The sequence below is a fragment of the Talaromyces marneffei genome, chromosome 1, assembly GCF_009556855.1.
Source record: "Talaromyces marneffei chromosome 1, complete sequence".
Lineage (NCBI taxonomy): Eukaryota > Fungi > Ascomycota > Eurotiomycetes > Eurotiales > Trichocomaceae > Talaromyces > Talaromyces marneffei.
The window spans coordinates 4,478,335-4,506,044 of NC_072348.1; the positions used below are offsets into that span (position 1 = coordinate 4,478,335).

The 27,710-nt window shown below is 46.3% G+C and overlaps 11 protein-coding genes across 11 annotated transcripts; 5 read left to right on the top strand and 6 right to left on the bottom strand.

Annotated features, from left to right (window-relative positions):
* Positions 1–7: 7 nt before the first annotated feature.
* Positions 8–1,098, top strand: EYB26_001654 (uncharacterized protein; the record flags this gene model as incomplete). Its single annotated transcript, XM_054260963.1, has 3 exons — positions 8–687; positions 866–885; positions 938–1,098. The coding sequence occupies 3 exons, from the start codon at positions 8–10 to the stop codon at positions 1,096–1,098; spliced, it is 861 nt and encodes a 286-aa protein (XP_054116938.1).
* Positions 1,099–1,825: 727 nt separating this feature from the next.
* Positions 1,826–4,566, top strand: EYB26_001655 (uncharacterized protein; the record flags this gene model as incomplete). Its single annotated transcript, XM_054260964.1, has 6 exons — positions 1,826–1,952; positions 2,025–2,671; positions 2,731–3,050; positions 3,118–3,706; positions 3,768–3,868; positions 3,918–4,566. The coding sequence occupies 6 exons, from the start codon at positions 1,826–1,828 to the stop codon at positions 4,564–4,566; spliced, it is 2,433 nt and encodes an 810-aa protein (XP_054116939.1).
* Positions 4,567–4,702: 136 nt separating this feature from the next.
* Positions 4,703–7,295, bottom strand: EYB26_001656 (uncharacterized protein; the record flags this gene model as incomplete). Its single annotated transcript, XM_054260965.1, has 3 exons — positions 4,703–6,557; positions 6,617–7,037; positions 7,097–7,295. The coding sequence occupies 3 exons, from the start codon at positions 7,293–7,295 to the stop codon at positions 4,703–4,705; spliced, it is 2,475 nt and encodes an 824-aa protein (XP_054116940.1).
* An 821-nt stretch (positions 7,296–8,116) lies between these two features.
* On the top strand, positions 8,117–11,236 carry EYB26_001657 (uncharacterized protein; the record flags this gene model as incomplete). The annotated part of the gene is made up of 1 exon (XM_054260966.1): positions 8,117–11,236. The coding sequence occupies one exon, from the start codon at positions 8,117–8,119 to the stop codon at positions 11,234–11,236; it is 3,120 nt and encodes a 1,039-aa protein (XP_054116941.1).
* A 193-nt stretch (positions 11,237–11,429) lies between these two features.
* On the bottom strand, positions 11,430–12,645 carry EYB26_001658 (uncharacterized protein; the record flags this gene model as incomplete). Its single annotated transcript, XM_054260967.1, has 4 exons — positions 11,430–11,890; positions 11,949–12,214; positions 12,295–12,405; positions 12,584–12,645. 4 exons carry the CDS (start codon positions 12,643–12,645, stop codon positions 11,430–11,432), a joined length of 900 nt encoding a protein of 299 aa, XP_054116942.1.
* A 1,412-nt stretch (positions 12,646–14,057) lies between these two features.
* On the bottom strand, positions 14,058–17,300 carry EYB26_001659 (uncharacterized protein; the record flags this gene model as incomplete). The annotated part of the gene is made up of 6 exons (XM_054260968.1): positions 14,058–15,820; positions 15,872–16,055; positions 16,114–16,662; positions 16,713–16,844; positions 16,902–17,027; positions 17,085–17,300. The coding sequence occupies 6 exons, from the start codon at positions 17,298–17,300 to the stop codon at positions 14,058–14,060; spliced, it is 2,970 nt and encodes a 989-aa protein (XP_054116943.1).
* Positions 17,301–18,064: 764 nt separating this feature from the next.
* On the bottom strand, positions 18,065–18,991 carry EYB26_001660 (uncharacterized protein; the record flags this gene model as incomplete). The annotated part of the gene is made up of 1 exon (XM_054260969.1): positions 18,065–18,991. The coding sequence occupies one exon, from the start codon at positions 18,989–18,991 to the stop codon at positions 18,065–18,067; it is 927 nt and encodes a 308-aa protein (XP_054116944.1).
* Positions 18,992–19,141: 150 nt separating this feature from the next.
* On the bottom strand, positions 19,142–19,736 carry EYB26_001661 (uncharacterized protein; the record flags this gene model as incomplete). The annotated part of the gene is made up of 2 exons (XM_054260970.1): positions 19,142–19,494; positions 19,547–19,736. 2 exons carry the CDS (start codon positions 19,734–19,736, stop codon positions 19,142–19,144), a joined length of 543 nt encoding a protein of 180 aa, XP_054116945.1.
* Positions 19,737–20,536: 800 nt separating this feature from the next.
* Positions 20,537–21,497, bottom strand: EYB26_001662 (uncharacterized protein; the record flags this gene model as incomplete). Its single annotated transcript, XM_054260971.1, has 3 exons — positions 20,537–20,700; positions 20,763–21,146; positions 21,395–21,497. 3 exons carry the CDS (start codon positions 21,495–21,497, stop codon positions 20,537–20,539), a joined length of 651 nt encoding a protein of 216 aa, XP_054116946.1.
* Positions 21,498–23,249: 1,752 nt separating this feature from the next.
* EYB26_001663 (uncharacterized protein) lies at positions 23,250–25,074 on the top strand (the record flags this gene model as incomplete). The annotated part of the gene is made up of 4 exons (XM_054260972.1): positions 23,250–23,417; positions 23,482–24,385; positions 24,442–24,902; positions 24,964–25,074. The coding sequence occupies 4 exons, from the start codon at positions 23,250–23,252 to the stop codon at positions 25,072–25,074; spliced, it is 1,644 nt and encodes a 547-aa protein (XP_054116947.1).
* A 1,183-nt stretch (positions 25,075–26,257) lies between these two features.
* EYB26_001664 (uncharacterized protein) lies at positions 26,258–27,635 on the top strand (the record flags this gene model as incomplete). Its single annotated transcript, XM_054260973.1, has 2 exons — positions 26,258–26,317; positions 26,382–27,635. 2 exons carry the CDS (start codon positions 26,258–26,260, stop codon positions 27,633–27,635), a joined length of 1,314 nt encoding a protein of 437 aa, XP_054116948.1.
* Between the last annotated feature and the right edge of the window lie 75 nt (positions 27,636–27,710).

The following is a 27,710-nucleotide window of genomic DNA, read 5'->3' on the forward strand; positions in this document are numbered from 1 at the left end:
AACAGAAATGTCTTCTGACCTGCCGACCTTCGATCTATATACCTACTTCAGATCTTCTTGCTCTGCACGATTGCGTATCGCGCTCAATTTGTGGGGTATACCCTATAACCCCATATTTGTCCACTTGCTCAAGAATGAGCAATTCTCCGAGCATCATAAGGCACTCAATCCATCTTTGAGTGTGCCTGTCTTGGTCGCTCACCGCGCATCAGAAGATGATATAGTCATTCCACAGTCGATAGCTGCATTGGAATATCTCGAGGAGACGATCCGATCAACAAATCCCCAAAACCGAACATTGCTCCCAAATGATCCCCGGTTGCGCTCCATTACTCGGAGTCTAGTCTCGATTATTGCGTCCGATGTACAACCCCTCACCAACTTGCGAAGTCAAAGATGGATCAAGGAGCTTGAAGCCGATCCGATTCCATATTGTCGCAAGGCAACAGAAGCTGGATTCGCTGCATATGAAGCATTAGCTTCCAAGGTAGCGGGAACGTTCAGTGTTGGGGACGAGGTAACGTTAGCGGACGTGTGTCTCGTCCCTGCCACATGGAGCGCAGCGCGGTTTGGCGTTGATATTCAGAACTATCCCACCATCGCACGAGTTGTTGCCAGGATGGAAGAAGAGGATGCAGTCAAGAAAGCTCATTGGAGAAACCAACCCGACACTCCGGAGGAGTTTAGGTACGCCTGATAAGAAAAATCCGTTTATCCAGGGAAAGAATTACCACAGAAAAAGCGCTCGGAGGACGTCTCTCGCGTAAATTGAGCGTGAGGATGCAGACCCTGGTTTCTTTGTATTGTAAAAGAATATAATCAAGGAATCAGTGGTAACATCAGACACTAAAAGTTCTGCCAGTAGTAGGAGCGAATTGTTAATAGGTATGTAATAACGAGAAATGTCACCTTGGCAATGTCATCTTAATTTTGAAAGCACTTGATAGAGAATCCCTACATTTGCACCAAAAGTCGGACCAAGCTATACCGATGTCGGAATTTGTTGAAAATACGGTGTTGGGAATGGCGGCTGGGTCATTGGAATGTTGGGTTTCCAGGTTCCGATCGGAATATGCCTCTGTGCCATGGATGGAATAGTAGCGTGCCAGTGCGCTGAAGTTAGAGGTTGTTAACTTGTCGGTTGTTGACAGTATTTAAGGTTGTACGGAGTTGAGGCACTTGAGTCAGGTCAGTTGACAAACGAGGTGAAAGATCAGACGGAAGGAAGGATCGGCAGGGGGGCTCTTTCCTTTTTCGTGTTTGTCTCCCCAGATCGCTCCTTCCCTGAATCAAGCCAATCACCTGACAGTAACAAGGGAGTCAAATGATTTCAACTTCATCTTTGTACTACTACCCCCCTTCTCAAAATACAAGTATTATCCCTCGTTCCCACGCTCAATTGGTACGATGATAAGGATAATATAGCATCTCTCATACGCGATGCAACGTTATCATCTCTCCATTCCTATCGAAACCATGTCCACGTGAATCCTTGCCAGTGCTATTCCTTAACATACAATGATCGACAGGCACCACGTTCCTCCACGATTCTACAGGCCCAGATGCACGAATCGACGTTCAAACAATGCTTCGATATGCACACTAGCGTGGATGGTTGTATATGCTAGTACTAGCATGACTGGCTGAATCGGGAAAAATGTCCATACCTTGTTGTATGTGCCCCTCGTTGATAGTCGCGTACATAACTCCATGAACGAAGGTTATATATCTCTTTCTCCCCGCGTTCCTGTCCGGAATGTAAACGTATACTTATCTGTTTGACGTGTCGCTCTCTTGAAATCTTCTATCTCCATGATCAGTCAACATGGCTCGCGCACTCACTCTTTTGTCTCTGAGCTCTCTGTTGGGCTGTGCTGTCTCTGCCAGAAACAATCCTTTTGATTACGATGTTCTTCAGTATATTGATCCTTTAATTGGAACTTCCAACGGAGGTACGTATATGTTGTCTGGTTGAGTGTCCATGATATGCACATCGCAGTAAACTCATGGTTACGCAATTCTAGGAGATGTTTTCCCCGGTGCAACGTTGCCTCACGGCATGGCGAAAGCCGTCGCTGATACCAACTCGGGGTCTAGCCAAGGCGGCTTTACTTTGGATGGTTCAAAAATCACTGGCTTCTCATCGCTGCATGATTCTGGAACCGGTGGCGCTCCTTCCTTGGGCAATTTCCCTCTTTTCCCTTACGCAAGCTGTGCAAAGGATTCTATCGACGGGTGTAAGTACCCGAAACGGGAGAGACCTGTGGCATTTGATACTGCCTCGGTCAATGCGACGCCAGGGTACTTCGCCGTAACTCTGGATACCGGCATCAAAGTAGACATGACCACTGCTCAGCACACATCTCTCTTCCGATTCCAATTTCCCAGTGGGGATACCTCTGCTAGTCCGCTGGTCTTGTTGGATTTGACCGATCTGTCCGATTCACGGCAAGATAATGCAACCATCGATGTTGACGAGTCAACTGGTCGTATGACGGGTTCTGGTCGATTCGTACCTAGTTTTGGCTCTGGCACATACGTAGCCTACTTCTGTGCTGATTTTCGAAGTTCCGCTGGAATTCGTGATAATGGTATCTTCGTCAACACACGTGCTACAGCTAACGCCAAATCGCTCGGGATTTCTCGAAGCATTAATGGCTATCCTTTGCCTGTATGTTGTGGAATTGTCTTCATGCCGGAAATAATGCTAACTTTGTATTGTATCTTAAGGGTGGTGCATGGGTGCGCTTCAACGCTGAAACGGAGTCAGTCCTTGCACGTGTCGGTTTGAGCTTTATTAGTGAAGATCAAGCTTGCTCTAACGCAGAAAAAGAGATCCCGGACTTTAATTTCGAATCTACGCACTCAGCAGCAGTTAGCGCCTGGACAGAGAAACTCAGTCCTATTCGCGTATCTCGTGAAGGAATCAACAAAACGCTTCTCACCAACTTCTATAGTGGAATCTACAGAACTATGACACAACCTCAGGACTATACGGGAGAAAATCCGCTTTGGGAGAGCTCCGAGCCGTACTTTGATTCTTTCTACTGGTACGAACTAGGGATTTATGATTGTTCAAAGCTTCGTTTAAAGACGTCATGCTAATTTGGAAAACAGCATATGGGATCTTTTCCGCTCACAACTGCCATTTTTGACTCTGATAGAACCCGAAACTGTAACTAAGATTATCCGGTCTTTGATCGATACACAACAGCATCTGGGATGGCTCCCTGACTGCCGAATGTCGCTCTGCAAGGGCTACACTCAAGGTGGATCCAACGCCGACAATGTCATCGCCGATGCCTACATCAAGGGTCTCACCGGTGGCATTGACTGGGAGGCCGCATATGCTGCGGTCCAGAAAGACGCTGAAGAAGAACCATATGACTGGTCAAACGAAGGTCGAGGTGGGCTTCAGAGCTGGAAGTCTTTGAATTATATCCCAGTTCAGGACCTTGATTATGTTGGCTTTGGCACAATGACCCGTAGTATCTCACGTACTCTGGAATATTCTTATAATGACTTTGCTATTTCCCAAATGGCGAGGGGTATGAACAAAATATCTGATGCTCAAAAGTATCAAACAACCTCGACATATTGGCGGAATCTTTTCAAGGCCGATCAGACATCATTTATGCACGGGACAGACACTGGATTCACAGGCTTCTTCCAGCCCAGGTATATGAACAAAACTTGGGGCTACCAGGTATGTTTATGTTTCGACTTATACAAGTAAGGCGCATATTTGCTTACGAAGCATATGATAGGACCCTCTCATGTGTTCAAACATCGACAACACTGGATCTATTTGCTCTCTGCAAAATACTGCCGGAGAGACCTTCGAATCCAGTATCTGGGAGTATCAATTGTAGGTTTTGATTGCATAGGGATGCCTATAACATACTAACCTCCTGTAGTTTCGTCCCCCATGACATGGCGACTTTAATCACAATGCTTGGTGGACCATCGACTTTCGTTAAACGTCTTGACTACATGCACGACAACCAAATCACTTATATTGGCAACGAGCCATCATTCCTTACTGTCTATCAATACCACTACGCCGGTCGACCCGGCAAGTCGGCGAGCCGCGCTCATTATTATATTCCCAAATACTTTGGAACGACGTCCGGTGGACTCCCCGGCAACGATGATTCAGGAACCATGGGTGCTTTCGTAGCCATGTCAATGATGGGGTTGTTCCCTAACCCAGCCCAGAACGTCTACTTTATCATCCCGCCGTTCTTTGAGTCTATGCAGTACACTTCGCCATTGACCAAAAAGATTTCGACTATCAAGTCAGTCAACTTTGATGCAGAGTACAAAAATATCTACATTCAGTCTGCTACCTTGAATGGTCGACCATATACAAAGAACTGGATAGACCACAGCTTTTTTACAGATGGAATGGAGCTTGTTCTCACATTGGGTCGCAACGAAAGTTCGTGGGGTACGCATACCCCTGATCTGCCTCCATCCCTGTCGACCCAGGATTTTTCAAGTATTGAGCAGGGAAGCGGATTAGTGCACCCTCATATGGAGCAAGACGGACGAGTCCAAGTTTAGTATCTAGCGCAAGTATTTAGGTGTATATATCCATGATTCATTATGTGTACCCAATATATGGAACCATTCACATGCTCGAACCGACTTTCATAAACATATACAAAGAAGTAATCTTCATCTACTACGAGAGAGTTATCTATTCCGGTAAATTCCACAAAAAGTCCAGCGTCCCGCCATCGAAGCCAGATAACTGCCCACCACTCGGTCCAAAGGGTGCCATGGACGGATCAAACGGCAACGAAAACAACCAGTCATTCTCATCCACCATAGGAGCCGCCGCTGCATTATTATCATTACTTGCCGCAAAGGCAGAAGGTTGCTGTATTGTTTGGGCCATGACTACATCGTCAGATGAGTTGTCGCTATTGGAGTTGCTGGTATACATGCGATTGGTATCTGTGATGCTGGCCTCTCCGCCACCCCTGAAGAACGGCTGTGTTGATGATGGTCGAGCACTATTTCGCGTCGTTGAGGCGGAAGACGACATGACTGTAGCGCCAGGTACGGGACCAATCTTGTTCATCGTAGCGGACGAAGACGAAGCAACCAAATTCCGCCTTAAGCGCGAAAGATGAACCTCCAACAAAATCGCATATCGCGATGCGAGATGGACATCATCCAGGATATTAGACCTGAGAGCCTGAATACTCTTCTCGAGCACATCGAGCGATTCCTGAAGCTTCGTGTGGCGTACGCCTAGACTCAGGGCTTTGAGCAAGAATATTGATGAACTGGTGACGCGCAGAAAGATGCGGACGGGCGAGAAGCGGAGTTTGTCTGCTTGAGCGAGTTCGATTACTTTCTTGAGGATTTGGCAGGATCCGTCGATTACTTCTTGGATGAATTCGTGGTCTATAGGGTCGAGGTTTATTTCTGTGTTGGGGTGTTGGGAAGGCGTTGAGTCAATATTGTTGGTATTGTTGTTGTTGTAGGTGTTGTTATTGTTGGATGAGGTGGAATTGGAGTTACTGTGGGTATCAGCTAGGACACGCTCGACGACAGCTTGCATTCCGAATGAATGCGTGTATACGCGCACATAATGATACTCGATATGGAGAATATTGATGAAGTTCGTACTAAGCCCCGTCGGCGCGTCTAGATGACGAGCTCGCCATTGTGCCAATAAGGGACGGAAATGATCCAGCAGCCCTATGTAACGTCCACTGTGAAGCTGTTGTTTCGCAAACGATGCAGATGGGAAAAGCATATCGTTGACCGATCGGGTGAGTTTTGTAAGGTCCATCCAAGAATCCATGAATGTGTCCCACTCGGTTTTAGTCTCAACGGGATTCAGACCGTGTATTTTGCTGATAGCGCGGTTGAGATTCTGCGGCATCAAGGACATACATCCTATCCGCGAAGCAAGCTGGTTGATATACACATAGAGAAGTTGTTGAACGCGCTGTTTGCGAATTCTATTATGAGTGACGAGGGCTGGGCTTGGATGTTTAGAGGGCTCCAAGCTGCGTTCTTCTGGCTCAAAGATGCCGAGTTCATGCGCGAGAGAAAATGCAGATCCGAGAAGCATCCAGGACATTTGGTCTGACCGTCTTGCTGGCTCAATCACATCTTGAAGCCATTGATTAGAAGATGATTCGGGTTGATTCGTTGCTGGGCCGTCGGAAAGCCCAAATGCTATGTCTGAATCCCATGCGTCACCTTCTGGTGGAAAGTGCAGTGATCGAGGATGCCATTCAGATATCAGTAGCAGGGCCTCTATGGTGCCTAGTGTTCGTATGCTGCCGCGTGAGGATCGCTCTTGGCCAAGAATTAGGCGCATGATTAAGCTCTGACAATGATTCCATAGTCTATTATGTATGAAGAAACTCCTTGATGCTCCTCCGATTCCAGGAAGAACATGGTAGCGAGATGATATCATCAATATAGTGCAACAAAGGAAGTACTCGTGAGTCACGAGAATATGATGATTCTCGTGTCTCCGGTAGAACTCTGTCAAGATGGGAGACAATGGAGCTAAATTTTCGAAAAAACTATTATCGTCAATACGGCGCGTCAAATAAAAATATGTGATACGAAGGCATTAACTTACTTATCAACGAATGTTACTGCTTCCTTTGCAGTGAACCATCCTAATTTCACAACTCGGAACGATTCCCATACGCTGATTAAATTGGCATCGGTCATTGATAGTTCTATAGGCGGTGGAGCGGCTGGACTCGTGCCAGTATAAGTAGCCTGTGGAAGTGACTGAGCAAGTACTTTTGATATGCCATGACCGGATCCAACACCAGGTTGTCTGTCCGGTGTCATATCATTACTTTGAGAGTTGGTATGAGCTGCTGCCTCAAAGAGAAGATTGAGTGCATCATTTCCACTTGACACAACATGCCTCATCAACGAGTTTGTCAATTGATTCGGCTCAGAGGAGCCTTGGAAGTCAATAGGTTCTCTAGGTGTGGCATGATTATGTTGCTGTGGAGTATGCTTCGGCTGACTCGGAGACAATGAATCTATATTAGATAACTGTTAACCCCTCAACCTTAACTATCATAGGGCGCAACATTTCTACCAGTCCTGGCCTTCCTGGCCCATGACCGCTTCTCACTAAAAACGCAACGTCTCTGTTCACGACGACATCTTGCGCATGGTGGAGCAGCCCCAATTTCGCACTTGGCTTTCTTCTGTCTACATGAAAGACAGGCTTTGTACGCGCGCTGAAAATCCCGGCCACCGGATGCTCGTCTGTCCGGAGGCCTGATGTCGTCCATCGGATGATTGTTTAGTCAAAGTCGCGGCCTCCTAGCAGCGGTGCTATTGTTGAGCGATTGCGTGACACAACAACAATTAGCCGTATAATTGCCGTATAAGCAGTAAATTGATCCGAAAAGGTGGATACAAAGTAATATTCAGCTCGAAGCAGACCTGAGTCCTGACAAGATGGAGAGGCGACGGCTAAATACTAACCGCGGTTTCCCGCGGCGGATACCAGCTCATACAATTTGAGCCAATCAGAAGTCCGTATTATTGGAGGGGTCATGGCAGACCGCTTATTGTCGCTCAGGGTTATGTTAGGGTTAGGGTCAATATGCCGTCGACAGTCCCGTCTATGTTCAAATAGGGTTTGGGACTCATTTGTACATTCACACTCTAGGGCAGGTAGCGGTAATCACTTCTAGGAAGCATAAGCCAAGTTGAATTGTAGTTGCAACGTCAAAGTGCCTTGCAAGCACATGGTTATCCAAAACAATTAAGTCCAACCGGGATAGGACTAGCCGGATAACTAACCGCTTCCGGCACGTCATAGGCTTGTGAAGTTGTGACAACTAAGGCACTAAGGGACATGGGAATGGCTCACTGAAAGTCGTGCCTACTTCCATGCCATCACTTTCTTTATCTTATTTCATATTTGCAATACAGCATCTCCTGAGCTCAGCTATTCGGCTCCTCTTTCTAATTGTCGAGTAGCCGTTTACCGACCGGAGATCACTTATCTCGAAATCGAAATCAAATCAACCCGTCGCGACCTCCCCCCGACTTCAATAGAATGCGCCATGCCAGCTGTTTCATGATCCTCACAGGCTAGGACATAATGGCGCCTATCGCAGAGGCAGATACTCAACCAGGGACCCAAAAAGATCCAGTCTCTTCCCAAGAGACATCCGTCACATCCAGAACTGCGCTAGCCGACCTCGGCTCCGGTCCGAACAGCTCCCTTCCAACAACAAACGGAAACAGCTCGTCTAAGAAAGCCCAAGACAAAGAGGTGCAACGCGAGTGGGATGAGGTATCGTCGCATATCCGAAGTAATGGGTCAAAACATGGAGTGGAAGCACAACCAAAAGGCAGCGGGGTTGTGACTGGGAGTAATGGAACTGCGACCAGCAGTAATAGAACATCTCAGGAAATGCACGAACGGACACGGCAGCCATCCTCACACGGTCTCGGCATACAGCTGGATGGACTTAATGGGAATGGAGAAGAGAGGAAAGTTTCTCTCGGTAATGGCAACGATCACGGAACAACGTCGCCGCAGAACCGGAAGCAAGATAAGGAGAAAGTCTTGAAATTGTCGCCAACTAAGATCCAAGAGCTCATTTCATTTCCAGACTCAGTACCTTTACAGCAAGTACCAGATGACTATGACAAGGAAGATGAAGCTGTCCCGACGCCAAGACGTTTATCTTCAATGGATGATGATCTAGCTAAGGCAAGAAATAGAGCCGAGTTCTTAAGGTCCATTAGTGGCAGCTTCTATCCCAAAAGGAGCTCCAAGGGTTCGAACCACCTAGATGATCCGCCAAACTTTCTCGTTTCGAGTGAAGCTTCACCTATGAGTGCTCCTATCGGTCAGCGACCTCACGCTTCCCGAATGGTGCCCAGTCCTATGACTTTTCCAAGACGGAACTCGGTGAGCGATGAGCAGCGTTTAGCCTCAAATTCTTCTTTGCGATTAAGGAATAAGGGTGCTCCTAACCACCTCGATCTTCCAGAAGAGACGCTTGCAGAGGACCCGAATCCTTCCCCTATGCCACAATCTATACCTCTGCCTCCGTTGTCTATTCCGGCATACTTGGAACTAGAGCTATCCTCGTCGCGGCCGTCGTCACTTTACATTCACCGCTCGACGACAAGTCAGTTTCCGTATGAGTCGTCGCAGGTAAAGCTGGAACGACTCTTGAATTTCATCTTACTCCCACCTGCCTTGGAACAAGTCTTATGGTTCGGTGCACTAGCCTGCATTGATTCATGGCTGTACTCGTTCACCATATTGCCACTTCGCTTCGCCAAAGCCCTTTATATACTAGTGTCGTCCTGGATGCTCAACATATATCGAGAGGCGCAGTTTGTGTTCACATTCATCATCAATGGGGTTGGCCGAGTATGGCGCAGACGCTCAAGGACGGCGAAGACCACAACGTCTGATTCAGGGCGTAGTGCCCCACAGAAGGGAGTTACCGAGACCAACGGCTCATCTGTAAATGGAAACACGGATGCAAGATTAAAGCCTAGGCAGAGTAACACCAGACGGCGAAAGACGTCAGCACAACCGAAGCATCGAAGACAAAAATCAACACCGTCAGCTTTAGAACCAGATGACAAAGCCGATATACTGAAAGGCTTTTTGATGATCTGCACTTGTATTATCTTGAGTTCTCTTGATGCCAGTCGGATGTATCATTGGATTCGAGGGCAAAATGCCATCAAACTGTATGTCATTTATAATGTACTTGAGGTTGGTGATCGTCTACTTTCAGCCATCGGACAAGACGTGCTCGAATGTCTGTTCTCAAAGGAAGCGTTAGACAGAGGACTGGACGGCCGTAGCAAAGTTGTGCGCCCATTCTGGCTCTTCTTGCTTGCTCTTGCATATACAACAACGCATGCCACAGCTCTTTTCTACCAGGTGATAACACTCAATGTCGCCGTTAATTCCTACTCAAACGCGCTGATTACGCTTCTGCTATCCAATCAATTCGTTGAGATCAAATCGACAGTGTTCAAAAAGTTTGAGAAGGAGAATCTGTTTCAGCTGACATGTGCGGATGTTGTTGAGAGGTTTCAGCTTTGGTTGATGCTTACTATAATTGCATCCCGAAATATCGTCGAGACAGGAGCATTTACTTCTTGGTTTGCTGTGGGATCAAGCGTGACAAATCAGGTTCGATCAACAGTCACTAATAGCACTCCTCTTACTACCTCCCCGCATTCCTCCACCTCAATACTTCCGAAATCGTTCACTTTCTTACCGTCGACAATTTTTACATCCTTGACGGGCGGTGCCAATACACTTTTACCGCATTTTGCTCAGGTCTTAGGACCATTTTTGATTGTACTGGGATCTGAGATGTTTGTCGACTGGCTTAAGCATGCATACATTGCTAAATTCAACAACACGCGACCAGCGATTTACGGACGGTTTCTTGATGTTCTAACTAAAGATTATTACACTAATGCATTTGTCGACCAAAATTTAACTAAGCGACTTGGCCTGGCAGTTATACCAATGGCTTGTCTATTCTTCCGAGTCTCTGTTCAGACATATCAAATGTTCCTGCAGGCGTTGCTTCCGACTCAAGCGTCTGCTACCGAGCATAGCGCTTCCTTAACAGCGATACATGAGCATTACTCTAATTTACCCCAACCTTCATCACCGTCTATGCCTTTTACCGTTCAGTCAGTCATGTCAACTTCCCTTGATCGATTGTCGTGGGTGTTCAATACCATAGTCGAAAACGCCATTCCTTCGCCGATACAATCCGTCACATTCTTCACCATTGTCCTTGTGGTCACTGCTTATCTAATCCTTCTCATCTTCAAGCTCACGCTGGGAATACTTCTACTTTCATTTTCCCGCTCACGTTATAAGGCAATGAAGGATCGTGAGCAGAAACATTTCTTTGGGGCTCAGAATGATTCCAGTGCTATCTCCCCATCTGCCTCTCAGGAACGCAGACCGTCTCATTCTTCCGCCACAAACATCAACCGAGACTATACTGTTGAAGGAGGCCGTCGAGTCGGTGGCTGGGGTGTTGTTGAGGTCGATGATGATAAGAGACGCTGGATCTATGCAGATGACCCGGATGGTCTACATAAGATCAAGGCAAAAGAGCGTGCTGACAAGGATAAGCAAGCTGCAAAGGACAAAGGGGCATTGATGAACCTTGATGGAGTGAAACGATATGAAATGGTGGCGAAGCGAATCTGGTAGTACAACTTCTCGTATATTCATAAATTCATACCGCATATTCGAGGAGTTAAAACGTATTCTTTTTCTTTACTTATAGATTAGTGTAACTTATAATGAAAAATTGTTTTTTTTTGTTTGTTTTTTGTGTCTTGTGCTCATCATAAGCGAAAATACTCGATATGACTCGCCATCCCCAAATCCAAGCAATTACAAATCACAGCTTCTTCGCAACCACCATTCCCACATTTGCATGCATAACAAACCCCTTCTCATGACCATCCTTGAGATCCTGCACGCGCCTTTTAACCTCCTCCTCAATATTGTAATCATTTCTCCATAATTCCCCTTCATCGGCGGCAGCCGCAGCATCTCTCCTCTTCTTCAAAAATATCCTCGCCAAAGTCTCAAACACATTATCAGTCCAGTCATTAGTCATGGGCCATAAATCAGGTCTGTCTCGAGTCTTGTAGTCGATTCTCGTCGTGTTTTGCAGTCCTACGGATTGGGCGGCCGTTACAACGGTTGCGGGTGCGTTGTCGCTTCCGCCGCAGTCGATTTGGCCCTGGATGCAGAGGCGTAGGGTGTCCATGCTGGGGAGGTCTTGATATTGTTTTTCGGGTGTTGTCAGCATGTACCTGTGATCGAGGTCCTCCCATTGGAAGTGACCTCCTGGTTCTGCAGTAACAAATAAGTTAAAAGTATGGAGGACATGAAGTATGAGAACGTAACATACTCAATAAAGTAGCAATGTTGGCAACCGCTTGCTTATATTCCGGTTCTTTGAGAGCGGCTACAAGCAATCTGACATGAACAAGGTCATATCTCCCATGGTGTTCAGATGGAAATGGTTCCAGAATATTCTGGAGAGAGAACTGGATTGAGCCATCTCCGCGGTCTTTGGGGAACTGCTCGTCTGATATATCAAACCCATGATAATAGCGCTTATTTTTGCTGGGGTATGTAGTATCGAGGTAGCTCTGTACATCACGTAGCCATACCCTGCTCATTGTCTGTTAGTCCCCTCTGAATTGGCTAGCTTTTGTCCATATCTGCTCAAAATCTGGGATGGGAGGTCATACCCAGTACCAGCAGCTACATCAGCTACAGAAACGATCTTCTCCCCCGAGATGGATTTGTGGATAAGTTTGCCGCCGCATAGCTCACGGAAGAAGCAATGTTGGGAGTCGAGACTTCAAGACACACATTTGTTAGTTCAGAGGCATCCATATGAGTGCTCCTTTACGTCCCCATCCCTGATGGGCGCTTGATGCAGTCGCAGGGGAAGCTCAAGAGTTCGAGCTCCATATATGGAGTACCAGGCCGGTCGAAAGATGCACGGAGTAGGATAGAAAACTGAGTAGAACCTACCGCCGACTTTCATGTCGATCACGAGTCAGTATATAATACTCTCCTGACGACGGGCCACTCATCTTGCAAAGTTCTCGTGGACGAGCTTGGATTCAATAAAGATCTAACAAAGGCAGACTCGCAGCTGGGGTGATATGAATATAACCAAACAAAGTAGTTATCTCAAGGAGAGAGGAAGTCTGCAGGAGGTAACGGACGATATAAATACCTAAGACGAGAATAGAGACGCTTCCAAAGACCGGATGATAACGCTACCTTACATGTTATGGGACTTCCTGGGTCCAACTGCGTATTAGAGCCAGGAAGTGCTCTACAAATGTGTATAGATCTAAGTTACTTATTTTATGCTTTGCCGTCAGTAATTTTTTTTTGATTTACCCTACTCGTGTTACCGTCAGCCCCTGAAGCAGATCGAATCGACTTCCAAGGTTATATAAAATGACGACATAGCCGACAACTGCACTAGTGCTTCGGTAGTCCCGGTTCTTTTCCTTTTTACTTCTTGAAATTCATTGGTGTGCGCCACTTTACTGGAAATCTTTCCAAGCGACTATTTCCGAACTAGGCAGGCGGGTATGCAGCTCCACCAACTACATAGGGCTAGGCACGCCGGAAAATCTATACGCTATAGGTCACTGGTTCACAGGGCTCGGCGTAGCTAGAATAAGTACTTGGCTAAGTACATATAGCTAGCGAGCCACAACATCAACATGTCCAATTTTGAGCATATCTACGAAGGATCTCGGTAACCCGACCCTACCCACAGATTCTAATTAGGATTACGGAGGAGCCACTCAGTCTCATATCTATTCGGTCATGCGCAAGCATAACCAGGCAAACCAGCCTTTCTTTTTTTTAAAAAAAGAAAGAGTATGTTTCAAGTGATCTTCCTTCGATGGTTCAGTCATCTGACATCGCATACGTACTTGATGTATCAGCCCGATTCAAAAGAACTGATCGACGGAAAGGCTACTTATATAGGATGAAGAAACAACGCTATATAAACCTTACCCAGTTAATATGTACCTAGGTGGCCATAAATAACACATATGTCGGCCCCACCGAATGGAGACGATTGACTTCCCAATCGCCTCAGAAGGGCTAGTTTGCCAATTATACTGGATCGCGGTGTGACACTGGAGTTGTGTTGTGGCTAATGCATGATATGATATCACTGGTAACCATATGAGGTAGTTACTGACTATCTGGGTTAAGATCTATAAGCTAGACATGTATACTGCCTGAATAGATGAGAGATGTAGGCGGGACGTGTACGGTGTAGATTGGACCCCGGGACTTAGTATTTCCCATATCTTACTCCTTCATGCAGTTAGTGAAGTAAAATGCAATGATATTAGTTAGCCCTAAAAGAATTCTGTGTTACCCATTCCCATATCCCGATGTATAGTTATCTTTTCCCACCGAAACGACAACAATCTAATCCTTTTTTTATTAGAAAATTTCTGGGCTTGCCTTATTTATTACCGCGTTGAGGTAATTTTTCAAAGACCCATCCAAAGATTTCACGACTCTTATACAGATTCATCACCCGAAGTCGCTCATTATCTAAATGTGCATGATCACTGGCCTGTCCACAGGGCAAGTTGGCGGCAGGTGCTGAGAACTCTCTTTCTAAGAACCGGATTGTGGGGATCGATCCGCCTTCACGAATATAGATTGGTTTCACGGGCGTGGGGGGTTCGATGTGAGTTGGCCATGCGGAAGTAGGTGGTGGTGAGGTGGCAGTGTCATGGCGAGAAATGCCATCTCCATTTCCATGGCCGTGTGTTGGTAAAGAGACCAGCGAAGAAGAAGGGGATAGTGAATCTTCGGGATGATCAGCAACATCGTCACCCTGCTTTCCGTTCGTTCTTATTCCTGTCAAGGTTGAAGAGGTCGGTACCACAGTGGCGTTGGATGCACTTTGTTTTCTTTGTGCTTTCTTTTTCGACGAAGTTGTTGATGAAGAGATTATTCGATCGATATGAGATGCCACGCTATCGTTCGAATCAGTGCGGTTAAGCTCCGCGCCAAATGATCGCATGGTCGCCTTGGATTGAGGTTGAGGATAGTTGTATCGTTTTTCGTTCAAGTTTGGAGTCCATGCTGCGGAGATAGCTTCGGCCAAGGTACCGAATATTTCGTTATCAGGGTCGCCTAACCAGGGGTCGGCTTTTCCAGTGATCTCAATCGTCAACTCATTTTGGGAGTCTAGCAAATCGAACTGCTCCTGAGCAAACGCAGTGAGCGCCGATGCAATCTCGTCGGCACTTTGATTAGGTACGATTCGTACTGACAACGTAGCCTTGGCTCGTCGAGATATGGTAGTACCCGTATTCTTATTACTTGGCACTTCGATTGAGTGAACAGTGAATGATGGTTCGCGCCACCGATACCTCAAGAAATGGGGGAACGCTTCGCGGTCTTCGATCTGAGGGTGCAATGGAAGCATCGCATCCGTAATTGCTTGAAACCGTTGTTCTTCCGCTTTGGTCATATCTGCCACTGTATCGTAGAAGTTGGGAAAGTTGATGTGGCCTTTACGTCCAATGAAGGTCGCAAGCAGTAGGGAGAGGTCTTTCAAAGGTTCGTCAAGCAATGAACTTCCGTCAATGCCACTGTGAAGATCAGGATGGTCGCTGGTAATAATCAGATTGGCATGAACTACGCCGCGAAGACCATAGGTGAGACAAGGGATATGGTCATCAAGCCAATAACTGTTAGCGAGTAGTATCCAATCAACCTTCCCGATTAGATCCTTGTTTTCGCGAACTGCTCTTTCGAACCCTTGCGACCCAGATTCTTCTTCACCTTCAATCATGAATACGATGTCACAGCCAAGAGCTTTGCGTCTGACCAGATCCGCTGCTGCATACACAGCTGCAAGAATCGGACCTTTGTTGTCGGAAACACCACGACCGTACAAATATCCATCAACAGAAGCAAGCTGAAAAGGGTCTGTTCTCCATTTATGTTGGTTGTTGTCAGCACCAACAACATCGTAATGTCCGTAAAACAAGATAGTCTTGACATCCGGTCCAGGGTTAGATGCCGAAAATCTAGCATACACTACCGGATTGGTATCTGCCACAGTCTGCAGTAGTTTAGTTGTCGCTCCCAAAAACGCACAGTGCCGGCGCAGGAACGTGGCTCCTTGGTTACATTCAACCGAGAACTTGGGACTAGATGAAATTGTCCGGTAAGAAACAAACTTGAACAGAGTATTGACCATGTCGTCTAGATCTCGTTAGCTCTTCGCCTGGGTCTGATATAGATGTTTGAACGAACCATTGCCAAAATGCTGGATTTCCTTTTGCTCCGGGGGCCCAGCTATATCCCAGATAGCGACAGAATTGTCATTTCCGCCAGTCGCATAGATACGCCTATTGTTGGAAACTCTTGTGGTAGAGGCAAGAATTGTGCCCTGGTGGGCTGTCCAGCAGCCAATCTCTTCGAAGTTCGAATCAAATTTCTGGACACCTATCAGTAATCTTCAAATACAATACAGGTACGCTTGTATAATTTATTACCTTGACGACTCCTTCAGCGTCACCGGCGATTGCTATACCGTCCATAATATCAAGAGCCCACAAATCTCCTTGATGTTCGGTAATTTGCTTGACAAGCTGTTGGGAGTCGAGATTCCAGATATTGAGAGCACCACCAGCTAGACCACAATACAATAAAGAGCCCTCAATAGCAAGTGACAAAACAGCATCGTCACCGTTCTCGACTTCAAACCACGGAATTGGAGCTCCATTGTTCTCGTGGGTCAACCTCCATAATTTGACAGATCCGTCACCAGATCCAGTCAACAGCACTTCTTCCGATGGAGCAGATTCTATCAAGCCTTGGACGATAATCATGCAATAGATGTAACCATGATGGGAGAATAGTCTATGCTGATCGCGGTTAAATGTCAAAGTTTTTCCACTGTTATCGGTCAAACTAGGATCGTCTGAGTCGTCTGATTGAGGATTGATGCTGCCACCCGGCCCTCGGGAGTCAAAGAATCGATGTGTTCGCTGAGATGGGTGTCGAGCAACCGCGCCCTCTCCATCGGTAGACAAATTGCACCACTGTAAGGGTCAACTAGGCTTCAGACATAGGACAAGGCTTGAATCCATACCTGCAGACTTGTGTTCTGTCCGCCGCAAAAGACTGTGTTCAGTTGTTGTGAGTAGACGACAGTGAAAATATCACCAACATCATGATGAGAATAAATGGTGTACAGTCTTTCGAAAGTTGACGTTGACCAGACCTATTTTCTCCGTTAATAGGCATTACCTAATATGCAGGATGATGTAAAAGAACATACATTCACCACGGAATCTGAACCACTGGAGAAAAGTAATTGTCCATCCGGAGAGATGAACAAACTCAAAACACTTTCCCCATGTGCCGGAATAGATAATACCAGCTCATAGGTGGCTAACGACCACGCCTATTAGCCCATTATTAGTACAGCTGGATTCAATCATTTTCTGAGTGAATGACATACCAGTATATCACCCCCTTGCAGTCCAGCAAAAACACACTCTTCATCCAAGGCCACAGCTAGCACAGACCGAGAGGCTTGCACACGATGACCAATTGCACAATCATTTTGCATGGAAAGTTTAGATGAAAATTCTCTAAGGTGATGGTCGTTGCTCGAAAATGAGCCCGGTGACTCATTCTCTGAGTGGTCATCGGAATCAAGAGAAAAGCGTGGCATGATGGCGGAAACCATCAGGGAGGAGATCAATGCAGTTCGATTCAAGATTTGAATGATAATAAAATTTGCGTCTCTTCCTCCTGCTAAACTTTCTTATTGGCTTGCAGAAGAGATGTGCCAGTCGCTAACCCAGCACCTAGGATGCACTAAGAAAAAGAGGAGATCGGGATGAAAGTAGGTTGCAGCTGAGTGCGTGCGAATGACACTTGGCCGAATAAAACAGGGGAGATCTACCGGGACAAATAGGAGATTTTGACAGGGGTGCAGCTGTTAGTCGGATGAAGCTGATGGTTATGGATATTTTTTGTTGTACAAAAGCAAAGGATGAATGATGTGATCGAGATGGCCGATGGAGCAATAAGAAGCGACGAATGCCAAAGGGTGGAGACGGCGGCTTCTCCACTTGGCGTGATTGTTGATGCCCTAATAAATCTGGCACTTTTTAACTTAGGGTTGAATACAAGACGTTGATAGCGCCAGTCTGGTTGTTTTGAAACCATTTGACAAAGTGTTGTATTCTTATGTACTCTTTCCGCTGAGGAAACAACGTGTACGACCTTGGTGAAGACCCGAAAGGATTGGCTGTTTGACGCCTCATACATACACTTAGGCTTCACCGCTTCATTATTCTATCTACCAATAGCCCTAACCCTCATAACCCTAATATTCGCGATAGCCCTAAGGGGTCAGATTGTATAACCCTACAACCAACCAGTGCTAGAAAACAGATATAGCGATGGTTTAGCCCATATTGTTTGGGGGATTCAACAATCCTCCGCTTTTGACATAACGCCTATTCCACCTTCCACAATGACCTTCTTCTTCTGCAACGACTTCTTGACTGGCTTAGGGTCAGTAAAGATCTCGTCTAGTTCCTCGAGAGAACGGCCTTTGGTCTCCACAAGGAAAAAGTACATGAAAGCCCATTCCACAAAATGAATAACCAAGAAAATGGTATAAGTCTTCCAGCCGGTTTTCTTGAGCGCAACTGGAGTAGCGTACATGATGAACGAGCCGAGGCCGGAGAGCACACCTTGAGCGGCCATACCCTTGACACGAATATCGTTGCGAAGGACTTCAGTTGGGTATAATGCTTGTAGTGGTGTCCAGCAGAAAGAAAAGATTGCGCCATAGAGAAAGCTCATGAAAATAAAACCGTATCCCATAGAATTGCTGATATGGCCATTAGCCAGAGATGCGAAAACGTTCATCAAGAGATAGCAAAGCCCGGTCAGGAACGTCCCCCAGAGGAACAGATTACGACGACCAAAGCTTTCAACAGTCCACGAGCCAGCAAGTCCAAAGACAAAGCCAACAACCGTGCTCAGCGCATTCAACAGCAGTTGTTTACTAGAGCTAGTTATGCCTAAGTTTTCATAGACGACCGGCATGTAGTAGCTAATAAAGCCACCAATGAACTGACAGAAGAATGTGACAAGCAGTACGAGAAACATCCGATACCGGACCTCGTGGGAGTCAATAATAATGCGGTAGTCGTACCACTTGTGGCCGCTTGCCAGCTCTCGGGCGTACACCACTTGGGCATGAATCTCGTTATACTCTAGTTGAACAATGGCAGAGTCCTCCCGACCATTACCATGGTATTTCACCAAGATATTTCGTGTCTCTTCTGGCCGTTGACGCATTATCAGCCATCGTGGACTCTCGGGTATGAGCCATACCAGCCCCATTGCTATAGCTGCAGGAATAGCCTGGATAATAACTGGGATGCGCCAGCTCCAATCCGACGTCATAAACCCAGTACTATACGTGGTCCAAGACGCTGTCATTGAACCAATATACCAACTGCAGACGTTGAAAAGACCACTGCCGATACCTCGTCATGTCGGGTAGTCGATTTCAATGAGGTATATAGGAACGGATATGGTGACAAGAGTGACACCCAATCCAACCAACAAGCGTCCGCCCATGAATCCACCAATAGCCTTGGTGGTAGCTTGGATTATGGTCCCAATCACGATTACTATACATCCCATTGACATGCCAAATCGACGGCCCATGATATCTGAGGCTGGACTGGCAAACATGCAGCCGATAATGTTTCCAACACTATATAGGGCAGTGACCGCTCCGATGCTGGAGCCTTCCATAGATATGTTGAAATATGTATGAAAAGGGTCCATGGCGTTTAAGGAGCTCATGACTGAGCCGTCGTAGCCATTCATGCAACTTGCTATTTCACTTAGCATTTACAGAAAGCTGGATGCATAAAAGCAGTCACTCACTCAACGTCACAAGGACCATGATCAAGTATAACTTTATCATGTTCCTACTTAGCATAGACTGGTTATCCTTGGCAACGGCATCTGTCAAGGCCACAGAATAGACCTCGTCGGTCTTGCCAGGGAAGATTTGCGGTTCATCCTTCGTCTCCAAATGGGTGGCGCCTTCAACAGGCTTCTTGGAGTACGACATTGTGAGAATTTGGAAATACTTAAAAGAACGCTAACAATGCAAGCCTTCTCAATAGTGGATTGTCTGGGTAAACCTTGGAAGGCGAGAGCAATGCAAATCTTTATAATCCTCGGTTCACTCTCTTGATGTACCTATCCTAAGACCCTAATGCTAATAAAACCCCCAGAATTTGTCATTTCCCAGCTACATCTATTAAAAATGGGGTGATATGAAGCTAAATGCCGTCCCATGCCAAATGCAGTATTTGCCAACGACTATCGCCGTGTCCAAAACAGTTAGGATACCAACACACTCTTCATCTTTCAAATCTCGCTTGTCTTTCCTTTCCTCCGAATGGCCAGGAACAAACTACCTACCAATAAAGAAAGTCTACCAAAAGGCTTGTTATTCTCCACTAATCCGGGGGCAGTCCCAAGGACGTAAAAACGCGGGGTTGGACATATATACAGGCATTTGTTGGTCTATTCTGGTAGGCTAGATATTGAGACCATGGACAAGCTATTGCAGTTCTATTTAGTATGTTACAGGTTCCGTATCTCTTCGGGTAATTAGGTAAAAGGAGGTTTTTATCATTCAAAAACACATGTATTATACCAAATACCAAATAGAGCCCAGTCATAAGCGAAAGCATTACATGTAGCATGTTTAGTCTATCTTACAATAGCTTATGCCTAGGCCATTATCGGTCTCCAGCCTACATAATCGAATCAATGTCAGGTTTACAAAATAGTAGGTTCTCTTTCCGGATATCAATTTTCTAACAGAGCAAAATTAACATCCTCAAGTATAATCAATATACATCATTCTATGGCTTTCTTCAGAACATCGAGTGAAGTGGTAAGTTGCTCCCACGTCGGCAAATGCTCTGGGATATTGTCAGGGTCAAGTTCCGGATAAGACTCTTTGATTGCCTTTAGCACATTTGTGAAAAGTATCTTGTATGCCCGGCCAGAAAAATGTAAACCTGTAATTGAGAGCTTCTCAGCTACAGTTTCCAGAAAGGCTAGCGAAAGGGTTAACACATACCGTCACTTAGGTAGTCATTCAAAGGGTTAACAGCCGGAAGCTCAGGCAGACCATAAATCGGATCCCCTTCCCTCCAACCTATTTCTTCCATAACGAGATGCCACATTGGAACAGTAGGAATACCGAGCTCGTTTCCAACATCCACTGTAGCATCGCAATATTCACGGGCTCGGTGAGTCGTCCGGTCGACTTCGAATTGGTGACCTAGTGCATCATCGAATTGTTGATGATTGAATGGGCCCGGTCCGATGAGAACCACTTTTGCGCCTACTTTTTGTGCGGCGGAAATGATCTTGCGCAAGTTATCCTGATATCTTTCCACGGGGACAGAATTGTTCGATGCGGATTCGGGGACGATAGAGTCATTTGTGCCAAAGAATACGACTTGACAGACACAAGTCAGATTCCACACAGAATTGAGATTATAATTCTTTTTGATCCATGTACCAGGAGTTTGATTTTTGATGCTCCCGTTGATTCTTGCTCAATCAACCGATCGACTATAATAGCACCGTGGTTTGACGTGTAACCGCCGAATCCTCGTTGTACAACATCCAATCTGCGATTGTAGACTGCGAATGGATGAGATTGTTTCCTCCCCTCTAAATTGAGATACGCGAGAATAACCTTACCATCTTGCATTGCTGGGCCAAAGCAGAAGCCAAATTCCTGGTTGTAAGCCAGTTGGGTGATGGAGTCTCCAAAGAGAATTATCTTGTCGAAAACGAGGGCCATTTCTAGTTGCCTTGGAGGTAGAATGTTCTAAAGGTTCAAAGTGCAAACCATTCAACCAGTAACTACCAGGAGAAAATAACCTGAAACTGTTTCTTACCTAGGTACCTCGTTATTAGAGCTACCAATTGACCCGAAAGACACCGGCAAAATATAGATCAGTCTCGGCAAATATTTAATTCTCTTCAACATTGCAGGACACTCTAGTGACTCATGTTTCGAGTAGATTTAGTAGTACTTATTAGTACATGTATTTTCTGATCTGGTGGCATGTGACAATCTACTTTTATCCTAGAATTGGCCATGCAGCAACCCTGTTAAAAGCGGAAAGTCGCTCGTTGTTTTCCCCTTACGGTAGGGCACGGAATGTCCGTGCCGTACGCGGTACCTTGTGATTGTTGAAAGTGTTTGCCCACATGGAAATGAATATATTTCGGAGGGAATGATGGAAGAATTTCTTCAAAGACAAAACTTTCCGTGTATGTAACTACCTAGGTAATCTAGGGCGAGGCGAGACGGGGTGCCGTGTGATCAGCGGCTACGTACCTCAATGTTGGGTAACCGGGATATAGTTACGCGACATGTATCCCTGAGTGGACGTCCACATAGCTAGAAGCTGGCAGGGCAGTAATGTGTTATAGCTGAGCTGTTAATCTACCAGAAATAGGTATCCTGGCTGGATAATCAATAATAAGTAAGCATTGACTTCAAGCTCGAGAAATGTAAACCCCATGTTCAAAGAACTAGATTTCTCCGACATGTCAGGTCGACTGAAGGATTCACGCCGACCCTAACAAAGGGGAAGTGGTGCATTTTATGCTCTCGAAACTTACACAGAAGCTCGTCCGCCACCGACAGCGTGAGAAATTCTCTTGAAATGAAATCATCTGCATCATACTTATATTCGGCTGTGGAGTATTTTTGTCTGATGCGACCAGGATACGGTGAGTATGAGGTCCTTGTAGTTGGGGAAGACCCGTTGTCCACAACTTGAGTACCATTCTACTAGTTACCATAAGCGATGAGTCTATTTTCTGTGACTAGAACTAGTTAGTTTAGAATAACTTACCTGTGCGAATTGGGAAACCAGACTGTCAATCTTTTTTTTCTAGATGATCAATTCGACTTTCCCTATGAAATAAATTGAGCCAAAGGATCTCGGCGTGGTGCTGCAAGGTCCTGCGGAAAATGGAACTGACCAGAGTCTATTGGCGCGCACATTGACTGAAAAGATACACGACCAGCCTAATCTGTTGCATCGCTCGCACGTTCTAGAATCCACGACAGGCTTGCATTTGACTTTTAGTTCAGCACAACGCATGCAGGCATGCCGTTTCGGAGGATGTCTGCGGTTCATTACGACAGAGGACGGGACTAGAGCAGGGATATGTTAAGAGTGTGTAGACTCAGGCCAGCCAAGCAAGGCGGATCTCGGCTGAATCACGCCGTCAGGTGATATGCTGATACCAGATGCTGCAATAGCATAGCACTGTCGCCCAAAGAATGGTACTTAGAAAATGTGACGGTGGTGCAAATGTGGAGGGCAAGCTGTAGTTGGAGACAAAGAGTTGGAGTCGGGATCGGTAGACTCGCAACTTACCAAATATGGAAAACCGTCTAGTTGAGTGCACAATGATAAAAGGGGCATTTCAAGTGACTAGTCACTATTTAAACAAGAATGATATAGAGACTGGATATGGAGTTTCTCCCATGCCCCATGACTTTGGCCTTCAGTGACTATCAAGAATCGTCGCCATGGCTCCAAATCACGAAACGAAGGAAGAAAACAATACCGGTACTGTTGAATTGCTTCATACGAAGCAGGAACTACAACACCTTGAGGGAATAGATCTCTATGGCATTTTAACTAGCCTCATGATTGCGACTTTTTTAATTTCCCTAGATGTCTCCGTGATCGCAACAGTACGTGTCCATTCAACTCTCCTAGAGGCTCATCTCTCATACTAACGGATATCACTTCAACAAGGCAATCCCGTCTATAACGAGCCAGTTCCATGCGGGAACCGATATTGGGTGGTATGGAGCAACTTACCCTCTCACCATGTGTTCCCTGCAACCACTCAGCGGGAAGATCTCAACGATCTTCTCATCACGATGGTCGTACTTGGTTTTCTTTGCCACATTTCTCCTAGGATCTTTGCTTTGCGGGCTTGCCACTAGCTCCCAAATGTTCATTATTGGAAGAGCAGTAGCAGGTATTGGTGGCTCTGGGGTTGTCTCTGGAGGCCTCTCAGTTATTGCAATTGTAACACCAACCCGTCAAAGACCATTATTCACAGGGCTTATGACCTCACTTTATGCCCTTGGAACTGTTGTTGCGCCTATAATTGGGGGCGCATTTGCCAACAATATTACCTGGAGATGGTGTTTCCTTATCAACTTGCCTGCTGGAGCTCTGACCATTGTTACTCTGCTGTTGTTCTGCCATCCACCAGAGGATGCTTCAAAAGAACAGAGTGGAAGCATCATCCAGAAAGCTAAGCAATTGGATATGATAGGTTGCGCATTGTTCATACCATCAATCATTATGGTGATGCTAACTATGGAGTGGGGTGGTGGACAATATGCCTGGAATTCTCCCACAATCATTGGACTCATTGTCGGCTTCGCCGCGGAGATGGTTGTTTTCGTACTCTGGGAGATACGTAAAGGAGATCAAGCAATGATCCCCTTCTTAGTCCTGGGATATCAATCTGTCATTTTTAGCATTCTATTTGCATTTTGCTTCATGGGGTCTTTCGTCATTCCAGTCTATTATCTTCCTGAGTGGTTTCAGGTTGTCGAGGCTGCAAGCCCTATTCGGAGCGGTGTTATGCTCCTGCCTTCAGTTTGTACTCAAATTTCTGGCTCACTCTTGTCCGGGATATTGGGTAAGTCTATTTTAAAATATCCCTTGACTTACCATGACTAATGAAACGTCCATCAGCCAAGTTCGTGAGATACTACAATCCTTGGTTCTTCGCTGGATCCACACTCCTTTGCATCGCCACAGGGTTGTATACTACTTTTACGGCTTTCACAACCTCATCGGCTCATTGGATTGGGTTCCAGGTAATCCAGGGCCTAGGATGCGGCTTTGCAGCCCAGATGCCTCTTCTCATGGTCCAACATGTCCTTAGAGAGAAGCCCGCGCACATCCCCCTTGGTATTTCTACGGTTCTTTCCGCTCAATACTTTGGTAGTGCAGTGATGCAGAGCATTGGTGGAACTATCTTCACAAACAGGCTAATCATGGAACTAACCTCAAGTGCAGGTTTGAGTCGTGAACAGGTCAATATGCTGCTTGGCGCAGGGAACTCGAAGGTGCAGGAGATGACTAGCCAGAATTTCCCTGACCATCTAGACGGTGTCATCATAGCATACAATGATGCCATCACAAGTGTATTCGTAAGACAATCATGAGAAGTCAAAATATCTTCGATCTTACTGACGTTTGTGAATGCTCTAGTATGTTGCAGTTGCCGGGAGCGGGTTGGCTGTTTTACTTGCTACTGGAATCCAATGGAGAGATAGAACCGAGAGCATTGTGAAGGCGCTGAACCAAGTGAAGATATTTTAGAGACAGCACGGACTTGAATCATATGCATTAGAGTTCAGCTAGATTTACGATCAAGATGGATGGGGCAAGGAACAGGTGGCATAGGGTGGCGGTCCGCGAGCCCTAATCCGGAAACTGGCAGGTAGATAGCAGTTCAGTCGGTGCCCAACAGCAACGGATTTCTAATGGCACGATTCAAATATGACTGCAGTGTCTGATATAAAACAATTCATTGGCATCATGAATCGAGCAGAACATTGATATAGCACAATTGGGGATACATGGCTGATGCTGTATGAGTCATCATCGAGAATGTAGTTAACTTACACAGCATGTAAGTGTACCTAACGTAACTAACGCTCTGATCGTGCATGGTCCGCTCCCATTGTAAGTACAGGCTGTGCTCAATGCTTCCCAGGATGTGTCGTATTCCAGATCTTTTCCCAGACGAAGGCGATTTACGTTTCTAAATCCGAGTCGTATTCGACTGATGGGAAAAAGAAAAGAAAGCAAAGAAAGGACTGCGCCACGTAAATATTTATTTTCAGACTCTCACCCGCCACAGCTCAGTGGGGGTCCGAGGTAATCCACCAATTAATGCCATCAAGACACCGCCAGTTTCTTCTCTTTCGCAGTTGACCGACTGGACTTGTTCCTTTTGGTCTTCTGACAACGGAGTAGAAACTAAAAAAGTCTCGAAAAGTTAGTCGACGCCCAACAAGCCATCGTGCTAGTGGTCGCCTCCAGCAATCATAATGTGACAACGCAGGTCCCCCTCTGGCGCTCTCCGCCAACCACTCACCTCTCACCTCCAACCAGCCATCTTCAACCAGTCTGGCCGCCTCAACGTGGGCGCCTTGTTTCATACATGCTCTCTGCAGTGCCTAATGCTATGCTGCAATTATTATCGACCTATAATGCTCAGCGGGCAGCTTTTCGGCCTTACAATCCGTCACTTTTTCTTTTCAAGCATCACACATATGAACTATTTCATAATCATAGCTGTTTTGTCGGAAAGATGTTCCCTTAGAGAACTACCCGCCGTGACGGTTCATCCCGAGAATCCTTGCTGAAAATCGTTAACGATCCTATGCGACTCGCTCCAGGTGATGCGATAGAACTAAACACATTCAAACCGGTCGACAAAAGAAACTATTAATTCGACTCTCTTTTGGGGGCTTACGGGCCGGCGGAAGAACGAAAGATGGCTGCAATCAAAGAAACGATCGCAGTAATAGACAAGTCGGGAAAGATGGTGTCAAATGTGAGTCAAGCTGTGACTGCTACGCAATGTGGAACCTGGGACTAATGATGCCATCTCATTACAGAGCAAACATTTGTTCGGTGTCTTCAAGGAAGCTCGTAATGCTTATCGCGAACGCAAAGCCGAAATCCGAGCAGTCAAAGACGCCGAGAAACAAGCACAAATGGCAGAACAGGAAGCTCGCCGGATCATGGCAAATCTAACTCTCGATGACAAACGATCTGTGGCATCGTCAAGGAAATCGGGTAGGACACGGGCTTCCCAGAACCGGCATTCATCGGGTCATTCACAGCGAATTGATGTTCCCTCGCGCTTTCAGTACGAACAGGATTTACACCATGGACAGTTAATGTACCAGGAGCCTAGGTCACTGGAACAAACGGGACGTCGTCATACTACCCAGGAGATGACTGCCAAAGAATCACCTACTGCAGTCGCAAGATCACAATCCAATAAATATGTCGATATGGATTTGGCGTATGGGGACGCTCATCCATTGGCTTTGCAACATTATGAACAGAAACCTGTGGATGAGGAGCAACTGAATGGACTTGTTGCCAAAGCCAAAGGCTTACTAGAGGAGGCAGACTGCTTGCAGCACACCGCTACCACCACAATGGCCCACCTACAGAAAAACCCCGATGCCATGGCGGCGGTCGCATTGACTCTGGCTGAGATCAGTAATTTAACTTCCAAAATGGCCCCGAGTATCTTGGCAGGTTTGAAACTCAGCGCTCCATCTGTTTTCGCGCTTCTGTCCAGCCCACAGTTTCTCATTGCAGCTGGTGTGGGTGTTGGTGTGACTATTGTGATGTTTGGCGGTTACAAAATCATCAAAAAGCTCACGGCAGCACCGACGATGGCACCGATGGAAGCTCCTGCATACGAATTTGCACCTCTACCCAAAGCACCATCCGCCAGTGCTGATGAATTGCTTGAGCTACAGAGCGAACACCTCAGCCGGGTAGAAGTTTGGCGACGCGGTGTAGCCGACTACGAAGCAAGCAGCGTTGGCTCAACGGTTGATGGCGAATTTATCACGCCAAAGGCAGCCATGATGTCAGGTCTCGACTTGTCGGATCCAACTATATTCCGACATCGAGGTCTAGACGCGGAAGAAGAATCAACAGCATCTTCCAGACGATCGAAGCATTCGCGCCAGTCCCGCCATTCGCGAAATTCCTCCAGCAAGGCAGGCAGTTCGAAAGGTGGAGGTTCGAAATCAAGAGCTGGCGGGTCAACAACAGGCGAGTCCCGGAAGAAAAAAACGACTGAACCGAAAAAGCCCAGTAGGTTACGAATGATGTTTACTGCATAGCGGCCGACCTTTTGAATGATTGAGTATATAGATGAGTACAATCTCCCTACTTTATGACTTATGCATCCGTGGAGT